The 24511-nt window shown below is 46.7% G+C and overlaps 1 protein-coding gene across 1 annotated transcript in view; it reads right to left on the bottom strand.

Moving 5' to 3' along the window:
- Positions 1 to 7641: 7641 nt before the first annotated feature.
- LOC113409645 (junctophilin-3) overlaps positions 7642 to 24511 on the bottom strand; it is a 114080-nt gene continuing 97210 nt past the window's right edge. The window contains exons 4-5 of the mRNA XM_026663792.1: positions 18971 to 19890; positions 7642 to 7762 (exon numbers count right to left, since the gene is read on the bottom strand). Of these exons, the coding sequence (XP_026519577.1) occupies positions 7682 to 7762; positions 18971 to 19890 (1001 nt within the window). The 3' untranslated portion in view covers positions 7642 to 7681. The remainder of the gene's footprint in view (positions 7763 to 18970; positions 19891 to 24511) is intronic.

The following is a 24511-nucleotide window of genomic DNA, read 5'->3' as shown; positions in this document are numbered from 1 at the left end:
CAAGCCATTTAGTCCAGCAGGGATGACAGAAGTATTTGATTTATGTTCGTGGATGACCAGCAAGAGGTCTGCATGTCTCCAGCTCACCACCCATCTTCTCTCCCTGCTACTTGACAGGAGAAGAGACGTGCATCTCACAGCACTAGAGCTGGGCAGGACATGGTTTTCCTGTCCCACCCAAATTTTAGAGGATGAGAATTTTTTTCCATTCCAGAATCATGACAAAAAATTAATCTAGAAAATTTTCATGAAGCCATAATCTGAACAAAAGTTTGGATAAGGTCAGCTGATGTGTTTTGTTTCAGTCATTTCAAAAGTTTTCACTTTGAAAATGTCAAAACAGGCTGTTTTGACCACTCTGAAACCAAAATATTTTCCAAGTGGAAGATTTGTCAGAAGCAACCTTTTCCAGCAAACAGTTTCAGTTTTGACAAATCAGCATTTTCTGATGCGCAAAACAAAGTCTCAGTGGAGAATTCCCAACCAGCTCTATTCCACAGGTGTTTCCTTCCCACTATGTGGGGTATTTCCTGCAAAGGGACATTGTTGGCATTTCCTGGCGCCAGGGGCTGGATTGCTCTGGTTCTCACCCACCTCATCTGGAATGAATCTGGACATATTTTCCATTTGCAGACTTTTGAGAAATGACCTCCCTCCTGCCTGCACTGAGTACCATTGACAGGCCCTGCTGGTATGTCTCTAATGGAGAAAACCTTGAGCTACCATGCCTCTCAGCGAGATGGGAAGGACGAGAAGACAAAGGTTTTCACAAATGCAGGCCTCGGGTTGCAGAAGCTCATCAAATTTTTTAGTTCATGTCAAGAAGCTCTGCTTATTATCAACCTGTTACATGGAGATGGGCCCAGTGGCTGCCCTGACCTTCATCACTAGAGCAGAATGCCTCAGCATTACAACTAACCAAGAGAATTGCTTTCTGAGATGCTGTCAGCATGTGGAGAGGCGGGAGGCTAGTGGGCGACAGTGGAATTACTGATGTCATCAATTATGATTCGCCGGTGCCTTTCACAAGCCTCAAACTGCTTTTTCTATAGTCTCAGCGGGATCACTTTACCTGGCACCAAAATGCAGCCACTTCTGGGGCAAGACAAAGCTGCCATTATGCAGCAGGGTTAGAGACAGGAAGCGAAGAAGAAAACCAGATCCAGTTAAAACAAGTCAACCTAGGGGAACCAGAGCTTTGATAGGCCACTGGTGCTTACACACCTGAAAAGGGGCCAAAGGATTTTTAATGATAAGTGATTGGGACTTGGCTTTGTGTTTCATCCAAATTGGGAGATAAAAGTAAACAGGTAGATGCATCAGTATTGTGTATGCACTGTATAGAAATGTATTGGTGGAGCTTTATACACCCATGCTCTCTCAGATGTATGGAAGATGTGTAAGTGAGTGAGGCACACAGCATCATCCTCACAATCAGAGAGGTGTGTGTGTGAGAGAGAGACAGACAGACAGACAGACAATCTTCATGGCAATGTAAACCATCCAGACCAGAACCTCTCAGAGAGATGGGACCCCAACAGCTTCTGCCACATTGTAGGGGTCAGATTACATGTCATTTGCTGCGAAGTCCTGCAGATCATTCCTCCTTGCAGTCATTCCTTCCTGATCTCTCTCCTTCATCACCTTCCTGCAAGCCCTGCATGCTAAGGAAGGGCCTGATTTTTTCATGTGGCACCGTTTGACTTCATGCTGACTATCAGCCCCTGATAATGCCTTGGCAAGTGGCATGCTGGGGTCATGGGTGATGGAGCGAGTGCTCAGTGCATGATCAAGCGTGCTCCTCCTGCCAGCCAGGCTGCGCTGCTGGAGCGCACTTAGTTCCCCTATAACTTAGGTCATTGACAGCAAGCCTTGCCTCAGCTGTCCCACATGTACCTCCATGATGCTCACTGCTGTTTCTGAATATCTCAAGCACCCTGTAATGTTTATCTCCTCAGCTTATCTGGATACCTTGCTGACTCACCTGTGCTTCCTTCCTCAGATCCGAATGAGATCTCTTCTTCCACCTGTGCTATTAGCACTTTCTTTTCATTAGCATTTATTTGCTGCAAATCACATGCCGCTCTTTGGCCCCCTGGCTTGCCCTTGTGTCTGCTCTTTTGGGGCCATGCTGTGCATTCCAGTCCCACTCCAGTTCTGATGTGTGCCTTCATCGCATGTCCCACGGCTGTGGTGCGGGGATTTCACGCATCTGCTTTTGCGGTCGGGCTTAGGGATGGTACCTTTCTTGCAGTAAATCAGCATTAGCTGCGGTTCTCAGCATCCGTGTCCTTATGCCAAGTAATCTACTCCTTGTGTTTTGATTTCAAGTGTCTCCAGACAGCATCCCCTCTACAGCAACACAAGGCAAGAAACTAGAGCTAAAGGATAACGTTGCAGTGTCCGCTTCCTTGGGAGGCCAGACCTTCTGACTTCAGCGCTATGGAGCTCCTTAACTCAATGTCAGCTTGTCATCGGGAAAGTATAGCAGGGTCCTGCATTCCATACCATGCGCACAACAGAAGTCCATTCAATACAGATTGAGGGTAGCACCCAGAAAAGGGTGAGAGTGTGCGTGTGTATATTTGACAAAGGGGATCCTGTTCAGAGACTTGCAAGCCAGAAGGGACCATTGCGATCATCTGGTCTGACCTCCTTCTCCTCCAGGCCAGAGAACGTCCCCAAAATAATTCCTAGAGCAGAGTTTTTAACAAAACATCTAATCATGATTTAAAAATTGCCAGTGGTGTTAAAACACTTGACAGATACAGGAAGTAACCAATTATCCTCTAACACAGGGGTTCTCAAACTGGGGGTTGTGACCCCTGAGGGGATCATGAGTTTATTACATGGGGGGTCATGAGCTGTCAGCCTCCACCCCAAACCCTGCTTCACCTCCAGCATTTATAACAGTGTTAAATATAAAAAAAGTGTTTTAATTTATAAGGGGGGGGTGTTGCACTCAGAGGCTTGCTGTGTGAAACGGTCACCAGTACAACACACGTGGAACCAGCCCTCCTTGGGTCTGCCAAAATCCATACTGCTCCATTACTTCACAGGCTGTGCCACTATCCTGTATGAAAATGGCCCTACGACCCACCAATGCCAGGATAGGCTGGGCCATTTACATTCTGCTGCACGGCAGGTGCACTATGCCTGGTTGTACTAATAGCATTCAGCAGCAGCCAAGCATGTGGGTACCTTTACACCCTCAAGGACAAAAAACAACCACCACCACCGTCCGCCATGCAAAGCGAGCTGTAAGAAGTCATAAACGGTGGGGGATGGGTAAGGCTCTATTCCTATGAGGCACGAATGCTCCTATGCGTATTCTGTATTTGGACCTTTGGACACCCTCTGATAACCATAGGATTCACTGGCCACGGTAGTTATCCTAGGTCAGTGTGGTAATTACACAGTTATCCATACCCTGGAAAAATGAGCTGATGTCGACACTAAAGTTAAATACCAGCATGGTCACTACCTGTGTTGTTGGAACCTGAAGTAGATTCAGATGAAGAGGAATAAAGTATGAAGGAAAAAGCAACTCTCTAAGGAATGGTGAGGTTTGAGACAAGGTTACGAGTGAAGGGAACCACTCTCTCCTCTGATGCACGTTATGGATCTCTTATCCATAGTGCATGTCTCTAATGTGCACCACATAGAATATCAGGGTTGGAAGGGAGCTCAGGAGGTCATCTAGTCTAACCCCCTGCTTAAAGCAGGACCAATCCCCAGACAGCTTTTTGCCCTAGATCCCTAAATGGCCCCCTCAGGGACTAAACTCACAACTCTGGGTTTAGCAGGCCAATGCTCAAACCATTGAGCTATCCCTGTTGGTCCCACGCACAGCATTGCCTTCAGTAATAGTTCAGGGCAGGATTGGCCAGAGAGCTATACAGTGTAGGTCAGAGAGGAAAAACAATAGTAATAGACTAAACACTGTGCCTGCAATTCAGCGAGGACCTGATTTTCAGAAGTGCCGAGGCATCCGCCACTCCAGCGGCACTAATTGGGAGCTGCAGGAGCTCAGCATCTCTGAAAATCAGGCCTTCAGTTACTTAAACTACACACTTGTATTAAGCTTTTTTTCCCCCCTCCTGCAACTCAGTCCAACCACATCCAATTTCTTCAGCTGTATCAGCATGGTAACCTTTAGCTGTATCAGCATGGTAACTGATTAGCATGTAGAGAAAGGGACCTTGGCAAGAGAACAAATGAAAAGTTTGTTTCAACAGCGTCCAATTGTCAGTGGTTTGAGTGGGTGACTCCATGTCATAGGGCTGTGTGAAATGAGCCATGGGATGTTACTACACGTTCCAAGGGACCTTGAGCAAAAAGAACAGCCAGATGGACTAGAGCTAAGCCAATCCGGGGGACTTTTGTATCCGTCTTTCTTACTCTTCCCTGAAAGACTTGACTTCACAATGATCCACTGGTGGTACAGGGTGAGAGATGAAGGTAGCCTTTCTGGAGTCCAGCAAGGAAACCACGTGCATCTGGGCGGGGGATGTGGGTGGGGAGCTTGGTCCATTCCTGCAGCTTGGGGGCAGGTTCAGGACATGAGGTTGGACTGGTTTTAAATAGCTGCAACTTCCTCCTTAGGAAAATGAGAAGATCCCTAAGACTGAAAAGCAAAGTCAATTGTCTTCAGAATCACACAGCTGCTTGCATGCATCTATCTAGCTATGCATGTGAGTATACATGTAAAACAGCATGGAGAGAGAGTATATATGGATGTGGTGTCTAGATACTATGGTGATGCGTGTCTTAGACATGCCGAAGAGAGAGAGAGCCATGACACAGTACTTATGTGGTAGAGAGAGTACAATGAGTTGTTTATCTCTTTGGGCTACTTGTCAATACTATTTTTGACTCTGGGTGGATGTGAAAGCACAGAGCTAAGACAAATTGCTCAACTCACCTCGATTAATCAAGGGATCATTATTTTTAATCACATTGGGAATCAATTAATATTAATCTTCAGATGTCTTTCAGACCCACTGAATCTTAGACACTTTGACTGAATGTTTAGTCCCATAGAAACTAGAACATAAGAACAGCCATAGTAGGTCAGACCAATGGTCCATCTAGCTCAGCATCCTGTCTTCCGACAGTGGCCAATGCCAGATGCTTCAAAGGGAGAAACCAAGAGATGAAAGACAAACGGAGTTAGGTTGAATTTGGGGAAGCCATATATTGATTCCTTGGAGGTCTGAAAGAAAAGCAGTAATAACTAGTCAGTCACCAGTGTGAGAAACCTAGGCATGAAACCACTAGTACTTTTATTTGATAATGATATGCATTTTTGTGCTGTTTTATACATATCTAAATATTGTACTGTGTTTGCATTTAAATATGTAACCTGCTTCTGTAGGTATCTGTGTGTCATGCACTTACTGGAATGTACAAAAAAAGTTCTCTAGAATCTTTACAAAGAGTTGCAAACAGAATTACAAAACACATATCGCAGCATGTATGGTTTCCTAGGGCTGCAATTACATGATGTCGTTATTTGGTTCACTTAAGGTCTGCAGCAACCATTCAATATTAAAAAAGATGAATGGGGGGAAAAATGAAGATGGACAAAAAAGATGGACTGTTCCCCTGGAAACAAAATGATCAGAAAGGTTTCTAGGCTCGCGTTATCTGCCATTCATTCCTTCCATCCCACACCCTCTACCCAGAAAGGAAAACAAACAAAAAAAGGAAAGAAAACGGCAAGACGGAATGAGCGTGACAGTTTAAGAAAAAGAACTGAATTTAACTGGCACATGCGCTAATCTTTAGTTTATTTCTGGTTAAAAATATAGCAATCCAGTGCAGTGTAATAAAGAAATCTGCTGAAAAGGTAGCAGAGAAACAGCTAAAATGTAAGCAAAGCAAAGCCAAGTCAGGTTGTGTCCAACACTCTGTATGTAAAATGATGAGACGGATTTGGGCACAGATAAAAGCTAGGATTGTATTTGGGCCATATCTGACCCTCATGACTCCCCCACCCCTCTTTATCCAATGGACTTGCAGTAGGTGTAATTGTGGGTCAGATGGGGTGCCGATATATACTGTATCAAAGAGAGGCAGTTAACCGTTTGCAGTGCACAGCTGACGTAGCAGGCAAGGACAGACGGCATGTGGTTTTGGGGATGGGGGTAGGCAGGGAAAACAGTTGCATTGTTTTTGGAATGCAACAGGACGTCAGGAATTTCCAAGCAACTGAGCTAAAACCATGCTTTTGTCATTGCGACCATAAAAGCTCAGGACTGGGGTACTGTATCTTTAATGAATGCGTATTATCGGGGCGGGGGAGGGAGGGATGGGGAAAAAATCAAGGCAGGCATAGACTCATAGAAGGGTAGGACTGGAAGGCACCTCAGTAGGCCACTTCCATTACAAAGATGTTAAAATGAACAAAATTAAGTGACGAATAGAAAAGAATACATCCTTAAAGGCTGCCGTTGCCAATGACGTTTTTTTACAGGGACATGTCGGAAGCTGGAATATACATCCTGCATACAAAGTGCAAAAATACTACATGCTCAGAGCCCAAGCATGATGTCTGAAGCGGTCCATGGCAAGATGTAACAGGCATACCCAGCCGCGTTCCTCCGCTCCTGCAGCTGTTGCGATGCGCCTCCCCAGATGTCCTTTGCTGGATCAGAATCGAATCTCCCACCAGACAGCTTCCTTGCATTCTCTGTAAGCGCTGGTGTGGTTGTGTAGGTGTGGTTACAGTTCAGGATGGGATAGCTGGTGATTGTTTTAGTATCACCGCTCCTGATGTGTGTGTATGGGGGAGTTGGGCCGTAATAAGCCACCAGGCAATATATGGGGTGAGGGAAGGGCAGATTTGTAGCTAGGAGAAATCAGCTTTGAACGGAAAGAGGGTGGTTTTGCTCTGGCTGAGTGAGGACGGGAGGGTGACAGCAGGTACAATATTTACACCTTGTAATCCCCCCACCACCATACCAGAACTGAGCAAAATGCTGATTGCTTCAGAATTTTTTAAAACTCTAACAAACATAGGCCACTTTCCCTTCATCCTCTATCCTCTGTACTCAGGGGGGGTCTCTTCCCCTCCCCGAGCACCTCCTTTTCTCCTCCTGATTCCTGCTTTTTTTTCTGGTAGCAGAGAGGGGAAGAAAAATATGAGGGTTTTTTTTGTAGCAGGGTGTGTGTGTGTGTGTGTGTTAGAGGGGGATGGGTGAAAGGGGATTCCCCCCCATTAACTTCACAACAATGAGGTTGAGTGTTTACACCAGAGACTCATTCACCCCTCTTCGTATCCTGTTCCATCTGCCCACCCTCTTACCTCCATTTTGCAATTTTTGTTGTTTATTTACTTTGGAGGGGAAAAAATAACTGACTCTTATTTTGCTGGGATCCTGTCTCATCCTTTCTGGGGCTGGGAGGGTCAGAGAGTTGTTAGCATTCTGCCATGCCACACAGCATAGTGTTGTACAAGCGAAGAATTTTGGCTAAAATCCAAAAAACATTACCCAGGAAAAAAAGGCAAACTGTGAGTGAGACTCAATCATTTGTTGTTGTTCTGTGAAAAGACTTGGAAGTTGTCATAGGACAGTTCAAGTTATGATCTTTCCCTTTTTTTGATTTGTTTTTGTTTGGTTTTTTCCCCCCCGTTCATACACGTAACTCTTATTTTTGCAAACAAGACAGTCTTGAGTTAGATGAAAAAGTTAATAAACAAAATGGCGACGCCAATGTTCAGTAAGATCACCATGACTACCAGAATGGGAGCCGAGCCCTGGAACAGAGAAAGAGAAGGAAAGAAGTTACAAAGCATGTCGAAATTTGGTGGTTAGCCAACTGTTGGTAAGAAGGGTCAGAATCTGTAATTATACCGTAACCCGGCAGGGCATGGTTTGCTAAGGTGCAGAGCACCCGTAACTTCCACTGAAGCTGTGGGCACCTCTAAGCATGAGACAAAACAGGTTGAGGGAGGAGTAAATAGTACTTTGCACTTAGGTAGCACCTTCCATCCAAGAATTGCAAAGCACTTTGCAACTGTTAGTGAATTTTGCTTCACTGTCCCCTTTTTGAGGCAGGTAAGGATTCTACACGTGAGGAAACAGAGACACACGGCAGGTTTTGTGGCAGAGCCAGGAAATGACCCCAGATGTCCTGACTCCTAGGACTTTGTTTAAACCATAGGAGCTCTACCCCCACCTGGCTTTTGTCCGTGTACAATTCAGTGCAACGGTAGCTTCTGAGACCTCAGAGGAGCTCCTTGTTGTCTTCTTCGTGAAATAAACCAATTCTGTTCAGTTAGGGGCACGCTATGTGCAGCCCAAGGGCCAGATGCAGCCCCCGGCAGTCCAGTCCTTGTTACTGTGCAGTGAGGACAAAGCTGATGGACTAAAGATAGAGTATGAGACACCTCATTTAGTTCTCAAAGGGGGGCGTTGGAGCAATCCAGTGAATTGGAGCCAAGCTGTGACCATGACGGGAGGTTGACTGAGGAAGCTTATACCTGGTGGATCAGTAAGTGAGGACAGCACCTGAGCTTGGATTCCCTCCTGTCATGTACATGGTGAATCCTGCCTTAAGGGACCAGCTAAAACCAGGTGCCTATCTGAGGTGATGATCTAAAAAGGATGGCGCAGAATCGTAGTCACTATGTTTTGGGACACTTTGGGGTGGTCTCTTCAGAGAGTCGGTTGTCTAATAAGTGTGAGCTCCCGTGCAGGGTGCAATACACCCTAGAGATGGGCCAGTGCTTGGACATCAGTCTTCTGTGCTTGGCACGCTAGGCTGCTGCTCCCTCCTTTAATGCTAAGCCTCTGAGTGGGACTGCGGTGTGGCACTGCTGCTCGCCTCTACCAACATGGTTCGGAAGAATCCAAGTACTGGGCAGGCTAGAGTGCAAAAATGAATGGGAGGTGGCGAGCACTGGATGGAATAGCCGGCACCTTTGTCTAAGCTGCTGCAGTTGGGTAGCACAGGGAATGGGATACACAGTAGGAGAGCCAGAGGCCCTGAACGGCCCCCATTCATAGTCATTTTAATTATATAGATTTGTTTATTTCATGAAATGGAGCAATTAGTTCCCTGCTTCTCCCTCCTCCCCTCCCTTCTTCATTGTAACAAGGCTCATTCGGGTTGTAACAAGGCAGGGGTGGATGCCCTCATGAAGCCAGTCTTTAAACCACAGTGCAGATCTATTTAAAAACCTCCTTGCGAGACAGAGATCATTTCTCCTCCGGAGCTGCTTGATTCATTTCACATTTGGGGAGGTGGGGGCCCAGGGGGGGAGGACGGGGCTCTGCCTTTGAGAAGCTGAAGCTTGCTGGAAAGGCATATGCTGTTGCGTAGCAACGAGGTCAAAGGAAGCCAACCAAATGGAAGGATTTCTGAGGGAGCCTCCTGGCAGCCAGGTAGCTGCTCTGGACTGGTTTGTGCAAATCTCTTTGCCTGTGCTAAGCCAACCCTTCTGGGTGCCGAATTCCTTCCCTGCTTGCTGCCAAGTTGGAGCGAGGCTAAATACTGCGATGCAGATTGTTATTCACTGTACCAGCTCCATTTCAAAAGATTATTGGGTTTCACGTGCTTTCCCCTAGGATCAATAGGATAATAGGTTGCTGATGGTTATCAATCTGGTTGTTTCTGCTGGCAGGGCAGCGCAGTGATGCAAAAACCCACTGGGTCTCAGCCACCCATCAGCCAGTGCAGGATGGCTCCCTAGTGTACGTTCTCTAGCCTTTGGTCCAGTCTCTATTTAAATGTCCCAAGTGACAGTGTTTCTGCCTCTTTTCCTATTCATGTGCTCGGTCTAGTAGGTCAAATTAACCACATACAGGAGGCAAACCTACATGCCAGCCAGCCTGAATGCTGCTCAGGCAGATGGCATGTGATACCCTCTGTGTGCTTCTTTCTCATCGCTGAACAGAGTTGTAGAACAGGACCGGATGTGGCTAGCCTAAGCATTTCTCAATTCTCTGGTCACTAGAGCTTTCCCCTCTTACATGCGAGAAAACGTAACCCTGCAGTCCTTCCTGGGACCAAACTCCCATGGAAATCATGGAGTTCAAGGGAAAGTTGATTGGAATTTTACCCGAGTAAGGGCTGCAGGATTAGGTCCTTAACATGTGCACTGGGATACCTAAGTCATGCCTGTGAGAGGTCTGTGAGCTTGTGGATTTAAAAATCACCTCTGCACGTGCAGTTGTCTTTGGGGATTCCTTGCAAAGGGGGCAGCCGATGTCTGACATCCTTTCAGCCTACAGCTTCTCTTTGCTTTTCACATTTGCCCTTTCTCTACTCCTCCTGACCTAACTCCAGAGAGGACTATCTATGTAGTGATCTCTCAGCTGGGAATGGGCCACCCATTGTAAAGGTGTTGGAATGTCTTAGCAGAGGGGCCAGATTTCTGATAATATGCTGGCTAATCTAATAAAAAGCTTTGTGACCTTTCAGGCTTTTGCTTCGGCTCCAATTATAAACTTTTAAATGCTGCTTATGCCTGGGCTTCTGATTCAACAGCTTTGTGCTTTAACCTCCACCAAAGATCTACTCATCCCCGTCCCATCCCCTGCGATCGCAGGAAGCTGACTGTCCTGGGATGTGTGCCATCTTTGCCTGATTCCTCTTTGGTGCCCTGGAGGAAGATGAAACACTCTGAGGTGAGTGAGCCCTGGAGGAAATTCAGGCCTGTCCTCAAGCTGGCAACAGGTTAGTAAACTCCCGTGAACGGCAACGTTTTAGAACCAGCAGATAAAGTGACTTCACTGCACTGTCGACCATGCTGGACCTTTAACAAGGGAAACCCACATTGAGACAAAAGCAAAAATCCCTTTTACCTTGAGGCCTTGTGATTTGAGACGCCACACACAACTCTAGCCATTCAGTGGCATTTTATTTAAGTCTTGCCGCACTTTAGCTCTGCGGTAACTGATCATTCGATTGAGAGAGAAGCCCAAATAAAAACTTGGGACTGACACGCCTGCAGACTTTGGGGGGATGGGACTCCAGAGCCTGAGCTGTTTTGCAGCTAGGACTCACATGTCATTTGCGGGCACAGTACTTTATCACAGCACCTACAAAGAGCCACTGCGCAGAACGGTAGAGAGAGATGTGCTGGTTCTAGGCAGTGACGCCAGGAGCTGCAAGGGGTTGTTTATAATTTCCAGTCCATATCCCTTGTAAAGTCAGGGCACAGTTTCAAAATTTCACTCCACAGCCCAGCACCAATGCACAGATTTCCAGACTCTGCTCTGCCATGAAGTAGCAGTGTAACTACATGCAGGGTGAATAGCTGGCTGACCACATCCTCAGAAGGGAATTATTATATTGAGCCTCCGTTCACTCACTCGCCTTTCCACGCTGGGGATGGTAAATTTCAGCAAGAAGGTGAGGCAGCTGAACAGCTCGGGGGCCTGATTCTCATTTATACGAAGACCTCTTTGCGTCTCCCTGGCAGTGTGAAGGGGCCTGGAAGGAGGGGTAAATTCTATTACTGCCAGAGAGATGTAAATGGGCCTTAGTGACAATCAGGGCCTTGGCTTTTAAACGCATGACTTCCCAGGCACTGGGGCTGCGGATCAAGAGGGGGGCTCGGTGAGAAATAAAATGGCCCCCTGCTATGAAATCACAATTAATCATAAATATTTGGGTAAGCTTTATGTTTTGAATGGAGCTTCCAAGCTGTCTCTAGTATCCATGTATTAATAATGTCATCACGGCAGTATCTAAGCACCATCATTTGTCTCATTATCCTGTTTGTTTCTAACTGTTGTCCAGCAACCCAAGTGTCTGACTGGGAATATGGGGGGCCAGGGAGGTGTACCTCACCAATCCAACCGCAGCATTGTTCATTAAAATATTAACAATCCATTGTTATGTGTTATCACAGAGTCCGACCTTTGTTATCTCTGCCAGGGAAACTGTAGTGCGGTTACCTAGGAATCCCTCGGGGATCTCTGGAGTGCAATTATCAAGGCTGCTGCTCAGCAGAAAGCCTCAGCACTGGGAACGTGCTTGAAAAATCAGCAGCTGGATGTCGTTTTTGCTGAGCAGTGGACCCCGTGCAATCTATAGGCACGAGTCACGGCTAAATAGTTAAAGAGCAGTTACCAAGTCAAACATGGGGGTAAATTCTTATTTACACCCGTGCAAAGAGGGACTCCGGTAAGTGAGCACACGAATAACCGAGAAGAGAATCTGGCCCCAAATGTAGTTACATAAAAGCAGCAGTCACTTGGCGCCAGTGCACAATAAAATAGGGCATTACTGAAAAGCCATATAATACTGCGGCGAGCGGGGCGTAGTTAGATGGCAAGCGGATCCGTTATGGTTTATGGTCTCAGTAAGAAACGCTGTCTGCCGTTCTATGGGATTTGTACTGATGCCCATCACCTGGGTGTCTGAGCATCTCCCAGACCAATGGCTTGGCATAGCAAGGTCTCTTGTGTATTTCACGGAGTCTCTGCGTCATCTCTCTTGCCTGGTCACAGGAAGGGCTGCCTGGGGTATGGTGAATCGGTGTGCTTCTCCAGAAGTAATGAGGGCCGGGTAAGTAAGTCGTAGAAGCTGATAGGTCAGAATGTAGAGAGAACAGAAATTTGATCCTCATCCTGCAGTCCTCACTCATTGAAAAAAATCTCATCAACCCTTAGGGACTAAGCCCTGGAGCCATGACAGCTATTCTATATTTGGGGACCCATCCTGCAAGGTGCTGAGTACCCCCGAGTCCCAGTGAAGTCAGCACATCACAGGACGAGGGCCTTACATAATATGCATTTATATATATGTGAGGATATGTTTTATTTACATAAACAAATTTAATTTAAAAAAAGTCATCCTGGAGATTTTTACAATAAAACAAGAACAGATTAAGGGGCTACATTTTCAAACCTGCGTTCCTAAATTGTCCCTGTGATGTTTGTGTGTCTGTGTGTGTGCAAACGTAGTGTAATTCCATCCTACTTATGAGGGTTGTATGTATTAGTGCAGCCGCCAGCGTGACCTACGTGCCCTTGTTATGAAGAGCTGTAGAGCTGGGTGTGAGTTGCAGGTTCTAGATCCAAATGCCAATGTTGCCGAAGTTTGGGGGTGATCCGGGATTTTAGTTTGTTGAATTAGCAGGAGAGGGAGCCAGCCACAAAGTTGAGATCCAGATCTTGATCCCAATTATTGCATGGTGGGGGTGGAGGAGTGTTCATAGTTCGGGGGTTGGGTGAGGCCCATCTCTAAATATTCACTTCAAAAAGACTAAAACACATACACGATGACAATGACAATAAAAATGAGGCTAAATCCTTCAGCTACATCAAAGGCCTCCTGATATCAAAAGGGTTTTAAAAGGACAACGTCAAATTGCACATCACACTTCTGTCTGAAAACTATTTACCTAGAGTTGTTACAAGTAATCCCTGAGATGGCTGTACATGAAAGAGATTAGAGGGAAAAATAGTATTTCCTCCCCTCCGCCCCCCCATGTGTTTGCTCTGTGCGTTGACAGCACTTTATGGAGAGGCAGTTTATGGATAGTTTTATGGAGAGTTCTCCATGCCCACTAATGGGAGAACAAGAAGTAATGAGCTTAGTTTGCATCAAAGAAGACTTAGATTCGGGATTAAGAAAAACTTTCTAACTCTAAAGACAGTTAAACAATGAAACAAGTTAAGTGTGGACTCCCCATCAATGGAGGTTTTTAAGAACAAGTTAGGCAGATGCGTCAGGGATGTCTAAATACCCTTAATCCTGCCTCCGCATATGGGGATGGACTAGATGACCTCTTGAGGTCCCTCCCAGCCCTATGTTTCTGTGATTTTTATAATTTTATAGTTTGTTGTGTATAGTCACTGTGACATAGTATCCACTGGCTTTAAAGGGAGGTGATAGGCAAGCATGGTCCAGTCCTGGCTCAGCCCTAAACCGGGGCATTCTGGGGGATGTCATCTAAAGGGACCGATAGGTGGCACAGTCTCAGGAACAGATGACAGGGGTCAAGTGACTGCAGGACTAGATATATGGTCAGTAAGGAGAGTAGTTAGGGAGACATTGGCCCTGTTGTGAGTGTCTCTAGTGAGGGAGACCAGGGAGAGCTCAGAAATGAAGTGTGGTGCTGTGGAAGTAGCCTGGAGAGAGGGCTGTGGAAAAAGGCTGTGATGAGACACGAGGCCTGGGAAGGGGTAAGATCAAGGCCTGAATGTGGAAAGACCCCAGGAACCCCATTGCCCAGCTATGCAAATAAGCCCCATTCACACCAGTGTATAGCAGATAAGGGGACTAAGCCAATGGCCTGGAAGACCGTGGAAGTCTTTCCATAGATTTCATAGGGCATTGGATTAGGCCCAGGCAGAGATACAAATGTGAGTGAAGTGAACAGCCATTCAGAGTCCAAACAATGTTCTCGTTGACCAGCCCAACCTGCCAAATGACAGCAGGGGGTAGGGGGTGGGAAGAGCCCTTTACCAGGAGCAGCTAGGAGCAATTCACTCTCAGTGGCCTGTCTTCCTAAACATCAAGTGGAAAGAGTCTCTGTTGGCGCAGGGAGGGGGTGTTAGTTCATTACGGAGGCAGCAACCGGTTGCTATTTTTATCACTTGTTTCGTATTCTTTGGGACTCAAGGTGGCTAAGTTTTCAAATGCAAATTGTCCATCCCGAGGTGCAATCCCTTTAAAATACTTTGAAAGCCCCTGAAAAAGCCGAGAAAGGAACATTTGTCACCTACGTAGGCTGGGAGGTTCTATTTCTGGGGACAGCTGCTGGATTCCATCCGCCCCGCTTTCTTCCCCCTTTACGCATTGACTCATATCACCTTCTCCTCTCAGGTATCCTCCCCCTGGCTCAATACCTGGCCAAGCAGCCTTCACTGACACCCCCATCACTTCCACTGTGATACCTCAGCAGAGAGGCTCTAATTATAGGGTGGCTGGCTCCCTTTCACTTTCCCTGATGACAGTGAAACATGCTTAGGATATCTCAATAGAGAATGTGCCTCTTAAAAAAACAAAACCTGGCTGCCACTGGAATTTCTTCCTCTTTCTGTTTATAATGCCTTGCCGGTAGTTGAAGTTGAACAGTGACATTTCTGCGGTCTTTAATCAAACAAAACTCCCATAACCTTCACTGAGCATCTGGCTCCATTGAGGACCACACTAGTTGTTCTTGAGTAGTTTGAAATAAGACAAGATTTTAGCAAATAACTGAGAAAACCAAACCGGCATCTGACAATGTCTAGGGGTGAGGGCAAATGTGTTAGAGGTGAACACAGATTTTTGGTAGCATGGGTTGTACCCAAAAGTGGACAGGGCTTTACTAATGAACGCCTGTGAAAGGAGAACGTCAAAGGACCAAGTATTGGTCCTGCTGAAATCAACAGGCCGTTTGTCATAGACTTCAGTGAGACCAGAATTTGTCCTTGTAAGCATTTCATCTAAATAAATGTGACAGGTTTCAGAGTAGCAGCCGTGTTAGTCTGTATCCGCAAAAATAACAGGAGTACTTGTGGCACCTTAGAGACTAACAAATTTTGTGGCACCTTAGAGACAGTAAATTTGTTAGTCTCTAAGGTGCCACAAGTACTCCTGTTAAATAAATGTGATCACTCCTGCTAAATTACAATAGTCAAATGAAACTTTTTGGTATCAGTTCATGTCTGAATTCTGGCCTGACTGAGGTCCCACAACACTCATCAGCTTGCCTGGGAGATGCAGATGTTCACCCCCTTTGCAACTCAAGTCATGTATTTATTCTCCCCTTCCTAAAAACTTGATGAATTTTGTGTTGACGAGTAAAAGGGCTGCTGGCATTTTAAAGACTCTCTCTTCCTCCATACCTCCCCAAAGGTTAGTTCTCTTTTTCAAAGACTGGTCCAGAGGATACAGAAAGCTATGGACCATCCAAATGCAGGACAGATTTCTGCATCATACGGTCCCCCCAACCTGACAATACAGGTGCCAGTACTCGCCCATCCATAGAATCATAGAATATCAGGGTTGGAAGGGACCTCAGGAGGTCATCTCGTCCAACCCCCTGCTCAAAGTAGGACCAATCCCCAACTAAATCATCCCAGCCAGGGCTTTGTCAAGCCTGACTTTAAAAACCTCTAAGGAAGGAGATTCCACCACCTCCCTAGGTAACTCATTCCAGTGCTTCACCACCCTCCTAGTGAGAAAGTTTTTCCATGTCCATATTCCTCTGCCCAAATGGTGGCAATCCGCTGCATGTTGATGTGAGTTTGTTCTGGGTGTGCAGGTCCACACACCCACAGAAACATCAAGGTTTTTTTAAACTTTATTTTAAATTTTTCATATGAGTTGAGTACTGGCTTGAGAGCCCTGAAGACTGAAATCCCCTGACTACCCGCAGAAAGCACATGCCAAAGCAGCACATGCTTCCCAACCCCGGTCTCTCCCGTCCCCACACACACTGTTATTCAGCCCTGGCCCGGAAGGATCACATCTAGAGGGAAGGCACAGCCTCCACAGCACTTCAACCCCTTGGGCGCTCCTATAACGCTAATAACAAGGGGTGGGATTAGTGCCAGCTGTGATAATGGCTTCGCTGGGAACTGACCTGAACCCACCCTGTTCTCGTCACATAGGGCACCCAATAGCTATCGGATGGTCATTCCTGAGCTGGGCTGGATTTGGACTCATCATCCAGAGGAGAGAGGCTACTGCAACTAGGAGCTGGTATTCTGGTTTCATTAGTGGCTCGTGTGGAGCTGGTTCATGGTCGATTCTTTTTAAAACCGCCTGTCCTGCAAGGGTGATGCTCAAGGATGTTCCAGGCAGGTCAAAAATAGACCTGCCCAGCTAACAGCGTCCCTTTCTTCCACTTTCGGAAGTGGCCCAGCTGTCTTTGAGATAAGAAATGTCCTTTTCAGCAAACAGCTTCCCAAATGGCAACGCTGGGGATGGCAGGAAAGCAGGGCCACCATGCAAGCTGGCCAGTGCGTGGGAGCGCACAGACTTTTGCAGGAGCTGTGGTTTGCGTTTTGCAAAACCTCTCCACCAGGAGGCTGTGCATCAGGGCTGCCTGCGTGCTAGCGGCAGCCTGCTGGAAATAGGAAGGCTTGTCTAAAACTGGCAGTCTAAGTTGTGCTCTGGGGAGGCTGGATGGACTTAAACTTGCTTTGAAAAACTTAAAGCCTGTCTGGGAAATCCAGAGCGGCAATGCTTTGCACAGGTTTGGGGTTCCCATTCATGAACTCGGTGGCTCTGACGGCACAGAGCTAAAAGGTGCTATGTCCTTTTCCTGGTTCTGATACTGCTTCACTGTGTGATCTTGGACAAGGGGCTTAACTGCTCTGTGCCTCAGTTTTCCCATCTGTAAAATGGAGCTAATCACACACAGCTACCTTTGGGTAAAGTGAGGCTAAACTCCCTAATGTTGGTGAAATGTTTGGAGATCCTTGAAGGTGCAACATGCTATATGTATGCGACATTGTATTGTTGTTATGCTGTGGATGGGTGATGCTTTGTGTTCTAGATATTCTCACTCAACAAGCTCTTTCTGATGACTCCCTTCCTGTCCATGCCACTGGACACAAACCCTGTTAATGCAGCAAAACTCTTTCTAGAACAAAGAGTCGCCAGCAACATGGGTTATTTAAATCCACATATCATCTATCACTCTGTATTTCATTAACTTCAACTCAAACCTTCACCATCTGTTCCACCCTTGGTTATGAATGTGAGAAAACTGAACATGCTGCTTCCCAGTTATAGCACTTAGAAATATGATGTGCATTCTAATGGCTTGTCTGTGCATCTTTACATGTAGGCTGTACCTGCTAGTTAGTCAGTAATAACTGTCTTGCATTAATGTTTGTTTAGATCTGAAGCCAGGGTTTGAGCGCCAGTTCCCTGTGTGTGTGATCTACATAGTAACTATGTCTCCAGCACGTAGGTTGGGTTCAACTCCTGCGAACCGCAGAAGCTTGTCTAACTCTGGGGGAGTATATGATGTACTGGGTTTGTGTGCATAAGTAACATCACCTGCTAGGGCCTAGCCCACAACAAGGGCTGGATTTCACCTTTAGCTCTTGTGACAGAGCCCTGTGCATTGGTGCTAACAGATCAGTTGTTTAGGCCCAACTCCCTGCAGATATTTAGGGCCAGACAAAGCACCTACACGCTCCTAGTGACTTCCATAGCATTTGTGGGCGTTCAGTGCTATGCAGCTCACTCCCAAGAGTTAAACTAGAATCAAGCTCATCCCTTATCCAGAAATTCAGAGAACTGTCCTAATTTTCTTGGGCCTCTTCCATGACTGTCGTATTGCACAATTAAAGGATCACATTTATTTCAGGCTTTGCAATGCAACAACATTATGGCACAAGAACATTGCATCACACTGGGAGATACACTGTGATGCAGCGACATGACATCACTGTACATGGATGCAATGGCGTGAGGTAAGGATTCAAATACCGAGCTGTTGCAACTGGGTTATTTCATACTGTTGGATTTGTCAGGCCTACCGATAAAATGTATCAACAAGAGCTGCATGGACCTGCTCTTTTTTTTGCTGGGTGAATTTTCATGTGGGCAGGAACCTGATAATTATTTTGTCGTTTCTGAGGGTGCTGGGTTTTTACTGGGTGGAGGGAGGGTGGTTTGCAATGTTTCATGCATTTGATCAAGTCTGAGTCCTGCTGGGATTTCATTGTGACAAAATTTTAGCTTGGAACAAATCACATTTCCCTGCTTATACCTTCCCCCACCCAATGTAGAAAATTTGCCATTTCCCCAGAGACATTTTGCCAGTAAAGCAAGCTGCAAAAATCACCTTTCAATGTACTTGATACCTTGTGACGAATGGGAGACAGGGGGAATTCAAGGTACTAAAGGTGGTTGGTTGGGTGGAGAGGGGGGCAGTTTTTCTCATGGCGTGAATTTTCTTCCACACCTTTCTAACACTGCAACGGTTCTGAACCAGCTCAGGTTCGCCTTGGCATCTGCTTCCTGAGTCAGGTTCAACGACACAAGTTTGTCTACTTACCGTACTGGATTTGAGCTCATCCCCATTTTCCTCTTCGGCTTCTAGTGCAACAGGTAAGGATTTCTGTGGCGGGGAGAAGGTTAAGTCCCACCTTAATAGCCGGGGTTCTGCTTTGTCCCCGAACCTCAGATTTTCCAGTTTCTGCACTGTGGGCTCAGCAGAGGAAGCTGGCCTGAAATTCTCTTTGTTCTGGGACTTAGACCTCAGTCTCTGAACCCCAAAGCCCCGGTCTTCCCCACGGTGGTCCTCAGCCAGGCTCCTGCAGGGGCCTGCTTTACTATAGTGTCTTTTTTGAGTGTGAATCTCTTGCATATAAGAATCCATCCTCATGAGGGGTTTCATTTCCATCTCGTAATTGCTCAACTTCTCCTCATCCAGCTCAAGCAACTTGGCACTCCCTGAGCTGTGGTTGTGGGACCGGTGGTGGGAAGTCCAAGAAACTGTGGCTGGGGAATCTGTCCACCTCTCTCTTTGCTTGTGGTTGGAGGCCATATGTTTGTGCCCTCCACTCCGGCCTCTGTAATCTTCAGGGATGGAGGCAGACCCCAAATGACTGCTGCGCAGGGTCCCACTTCTAACGCTACGTGTCCCGCCTGCTTTGTCTTCGTTCCAGCTGTTGGGTCTCAAGTAGTCTCCGCCTCGTCCCTCCAGCAACATCTGGATCTCCCCACCCCGTTCTTCGTCCACCGAGACCTGTCTGGAGAAATGGGCGCTCTTGGTCCTGCAGGTGGGGCCCAGCGGCGGGGTAGAGGAGGGGCTGGCGGGGAAGCTTTGCAGGGGGCTGTCGTCAGGAGTGAGGTCAGAAGGGGTGGTGCCTTTCCTGTACAGCTCCGGGCTTTCTTGTTGGAGCGGGGTTCCTGTGGAGAGGACCTCAATGTCGTCGCTTGAGTTCTGACGCTTTGGCCTCTGGCACTCGAGCCCTTTTAAATGAGGAGAGAGAGAGACAGGGTTAGTGCTATTCTGTGAGAGCATCACAGGGCCTTTCAGGGTAAAGAACAGGATTGACAGTATCGGACACCAGAGGTCAGGCCCATGACAACAACCTTTTCCCTGCTCCTAGACCGACAGAATAGACTCGGCTGGTTTCAGACCGTGCCTGACACTACTCGCAGCATCCGAAGTGCTGCACATTACAACGAGCTGGAGCCCGGCCGGGCAGGGAGTGTGCAGACAGGCCCAACAGGCACCACCCATGTTCTGCAGTGGCTCATATCCTACCCTGGTGTGGGGCGAGGGAGTGCTGGCTGGGGCGCCGGGGTGATCTGCTAGGCATGTCAAAATACCTTCTTCGGCCTGGCCAACTCACCGGTGATGGGCAGACTGGCACTCTAACAACACTGATGCTTTGTCCTTGTTATCTTCCCTTTGAGGCCCTTAAGGCACCTGACCTACACAAATGAATTAAGCCTCACGGTCCCCTGTGGGGAAGGGAAGTACTACCCCTCTTCCCCGTTTCATAAATGGCACAGAGAGGCCCCCAGGGCAAAGCTGTGGCTGGGTCCCCGATCCTAGTCCTGTGCACTGGCCATTCTCTGCCCGTGTCTCTGAGCATCTCATCCACAGTATGTACATGAACACCCCTTTCTCTTCCTTGCTACTGCACATCCAGCAGTGGGACTGAAATCCACTAGACTAGTGGGCTACCCATCTGAATTGGTTTGACAATGCATAGGTCATTTTTTGTCTGGAACTGGCAGGATTAGAGATGAGCTTGAATCAAAACCCCAGATCAAAACAGCAAGGAACTTCGGGAAAGTTCAGAGCCGGATCTGAACTTAACAGTTTTCCCCTGTCTCTATGATAGATCCAAACATCCCTGCACTTTGAGAGCATTAGGGTCAGGATTCAGAGCTGAACTTTACTCTGAAGATAATCTAAAGTTGCAGGCTCCTGGAGCCAAATGATGAGCTCCTGACTTAGGCAAGACTCTTATTGAGAATTGGGCCCCCGGAACTGGCCCCATTTTTTTGAAGGGCTGGATGTTATTACAGACTTATAGGCAGGGCAGTAATTCATGACTAGCATCCTGTGCTTTCAAAGCAACGCACCATGGGGCCCTGAGTGCCTAGGAGACATGAGACTCACTAGGATGAAATGCCTGTTCACGGTCCATGAGAATCCCTCTGAGTCTCCGTTATCGCTGAATCTAGTTTATGAGGAAGTAAGCAGAATGCACCCCTATGCCACCCCACACAGCGTACCCTGCAAAGTGTGCATCCTACACACACCCATATCAGCCTATAAGCATTCAGATTCTCTCCCCATTCCAAATTTTCAAGCCCTACTATTTTGCTGGTGGAAGGATGTGGTGTCTTTGATTTAAGCTGTTTGGCTGAACCAGTACTCTGGCCAGTTATATTAAAAATAATACTTTGTACTTACATCTAAGGATCTCAAAGCCCCTCACAAATTAGTTAACTCAGCCTCATAACTCCTCTGAAGTGCCCAGTTTTTATTATACCAGTTCTGCAGTAGGGGAAACTGAGACACAGAGATTAAGTGGCTTGGCCAAGGTCATGCTGTGAGTCAGTGGCAGAACTAAGATTAGAACCCAGGTGTCCTGCCTCCCCATCTCCTGCTCTACCAATTTAACTTTGCTGCATCCATTGTTTACAGACCTATTTGCACTCTGCTTGTTCTCACAGTGGGCTTCTCAGAGAAACCAACACCATCACACAGGACAGCAAGAGGGAAAATGTGACTTTGCCATGCTTGGGCTATGCTGGTGAGTGCATTTTCCAACAGGACCTAGTCAAGGGTGTTGGGACAGCAAGATAAATTTCACATGTCAGGCTGATTACTTGGCTATGAAAGCAGCATTTTATTAATCCCTTAACAAACACCTGTGAGTCCAAGGAGGTAGTGAAAACCAAAGGTTCTTAATGCTCGTTTAACACACCAAAAGCATATTTGTTCCCAGGTAAAGCCATGCTAAGTTACATGAAAGATTTGATATATATATTAACTGCCTGACACCCCTCAAATACACCTAATTGCAATTGCTATGGCTAGATGAGAAATGAATCTCAAAAAGGAAGAACTCAATTTTCTTGCCTTGGTTTAAAAATAAACGCTATGAAATGCCTGCTTTAATCTCTGCCTGATCCTGCTGGATAATTTGCTTTATGTCATCTTGTTCCTCCTCAAGCACACGAGAGAGACTCTGGCTCAAGAAGGCAAGTCGGGAAAGAAGTTATGGTCAGGAAATAGCGGCAGTCTGTTTGCTGTTTCTGAAGCAGTATGGAACCAGACTCAAGCCACCCCCCAGATCCAAGTTGTCTCCCTGAAAGATGTCTCCAAGCAGAGGTCACTTCCAGAGCAGAATCTTTAGCCAGGTTCTTGGGAATATTAACCTGAGCCTGGATAAGTGATGTAGTATGGTAACATTTTATTGTAACCTTGTCCTCATAAAAAGTTTAAAAAAACAAAAAAAGTGCAGTGTGAGTTCACCCGAACAAAAGGAAGGCACTCTGATGTCATAGCTTAGACTTGGTGGAAGAATCAAGTGGTCTCTAGAGCAATGCAAAGCAAACAATCTAATCTGTGAGCCCATGGTTCCCCTTTTAGCACAGACCTGGATCCACAACGTACCCAGATCCAAATCTTGATGTTGTTGCTTAGAGCTTATTTTTATTATTATTATTATTTATTGCAATAGCACATAGAGGCCTCAACTGCAACTAGGGCTCGATTGTGCTAGGTGCTGTACGGCCACAAAGTCAGAGACAGTCCCTACCTCAAAGAACTTGCAATCTAAATAGACAAGACAAAGGAAGGATCATTACAAGGGCTGGTTGAAAATTTTCTGTTGAAATCGGTTTTCAGTGGAAACCTGGGTTTTCGATTCAATGACACCTTTTGTGAAAAGTGTCCACTTTCCACAGAAAATTGTTTATTGTTGAAAAATGTTGTCTGGAAACTGAAGTATTTCAGCTGAAAATGGGAGCTCTAGTGCCTTATAGGGGTTGCAGTTTGCTCCTCTTGCCCCCGTTCTCCTCTACGGGCTGGGATCCCCAGTTGGACTACATCTCCCATAATGCACCATGAGCAGGGACTCTGTGATGCACAGCTTACGCCAGTGAAGAGGGGGGAACCATGATGCATTATGGGAGATATAGTCAAGCTGGGAATCCCAGCCCTCAGAAGGGAACGGGGACAAGAGAAGTGAACTACAATTCCATGTTCCCTGAAATAATTTGGTTTAAGAGTTTTCACTGAAAGTTGCCAGCTCAAATTATCACTCCTGTTTGACATATGGGGAACTGAGGCACCCACAGATTTAAGTGACCACACAAGAAGGCCGTGCCAGAAACAGGAATTGGACCCAGGCCTCCTGAGTCCTAGTCCAGGGCATTAACCTCCCTTTGATGTCCTTCCTTCTTACTCTGCCTCATGAGAATTCAATGAGAATTTGCTTGAGTTAAAACTGAGTGGGGAGCTCCGGGTTGGCCCCATATGCAGTGAGAGTGAGGATGTACATCTCACCGCATTATGTACAACTAACCTCGTTATCTCTAGACTCTATCTGATTCTTGCCTGCATATTTATACCTGCCTCTGGAAATTTCCACCACATGCGTCTGACTAAGTGGGTATTCACCCACGAAAGCTTATGCTCCAATACGTCTGTTAGTCTATAAGGTGCCACAGGACTCTTTGTCGCATCTCACATAGGAGTCCCTTCAGACTGCTGTTAGGAATTGTCAGACTGGATGAGACCGAAGGCCCATCTAATCCAGGATCCTGTTGCTGAGATGCGCCAGCACCAGATGCTTCGAAGAAGGTGTAAGAACCTGCAGTAGCAGATAGGTCTCATCCTAGTCTCTCATAGTTAGACATTGGCTTAAGCCCTGAAGCAGGAGCTTTACTATTCCTCCCAGAATATTTGTTTATTATTTATTGTGACTCTGGATATTCTTGTCGTCTGTATAAATATCCAGCCCCTTTTTGAATCAGGCTAAGGTCTCGGCCTTGACAATTTGCTGTGGCGGTTAGTTCCACAGACTAGTAATGTGTTAAGTGAAAAAGTATTTCCTGTGATCGGTTTTGCATTTGCTACTTTTTAATTTAGTTGAATCTCCCCTTGCTGGCCTCCAAAGGGTGCAGCTCCTGAGAAGAGTCAGCCTGGGCATCTCCCTCACCGAACTGAACTTACCATGGGTGCATCTACAGCATAGAAATTGGATCCCTCCACTTCAGGGACAGAGGCCAGGCTGGGGGTGTGGAGTGAGCTTTTACCCTAACCCCTTTGTTCTTCCTGACTAAACTCTAAAGCCCCCTCCCCCAGCAGGGTGCTTCTTGAACATCCTTTTCTAGAGAGAGCTTAAAACAAGGGGCAAGATTTTCAGAAGAACCCAGAATCCAGCAGCTCCCATTGCGCTCAGTGGAGAAGTGGGGGATGGGAATTCCCCAGTGTTCTCCAGGACAGTCAAGGGTGGGAATTCCCCAATGTTCTCAAAGGAGGGCAAGGAGGAGGCAGGAATTCCTCATTGTTCTCAAGGGAGGGGAGTCGGGAATGGGAATTCCCCATTGTTCTCAAGGG

Source organism: Terrapene carolina, unplaced genomic scaffold, assembly GCF_002925995.2.
Source record: "Terrapene carolina triunguis isolate 2854851 unplaced genomic scaffold, T_m_triunguis-2.0 Scaffold33911, whole genome shotgun sequence".
In the NCBI taxonomy this organism is placed as follows: domain Eukaryota; kingdom Metazoa; phylum Chordata; order Testudines; family Emydidae; genus Terrapene; species Terrapene triunguis.
The sequence above is the reverse complement of the archived record's forward strand: the minus strand, read 5'-3'. Positions and strand labels throughout refer to the sequence as shown.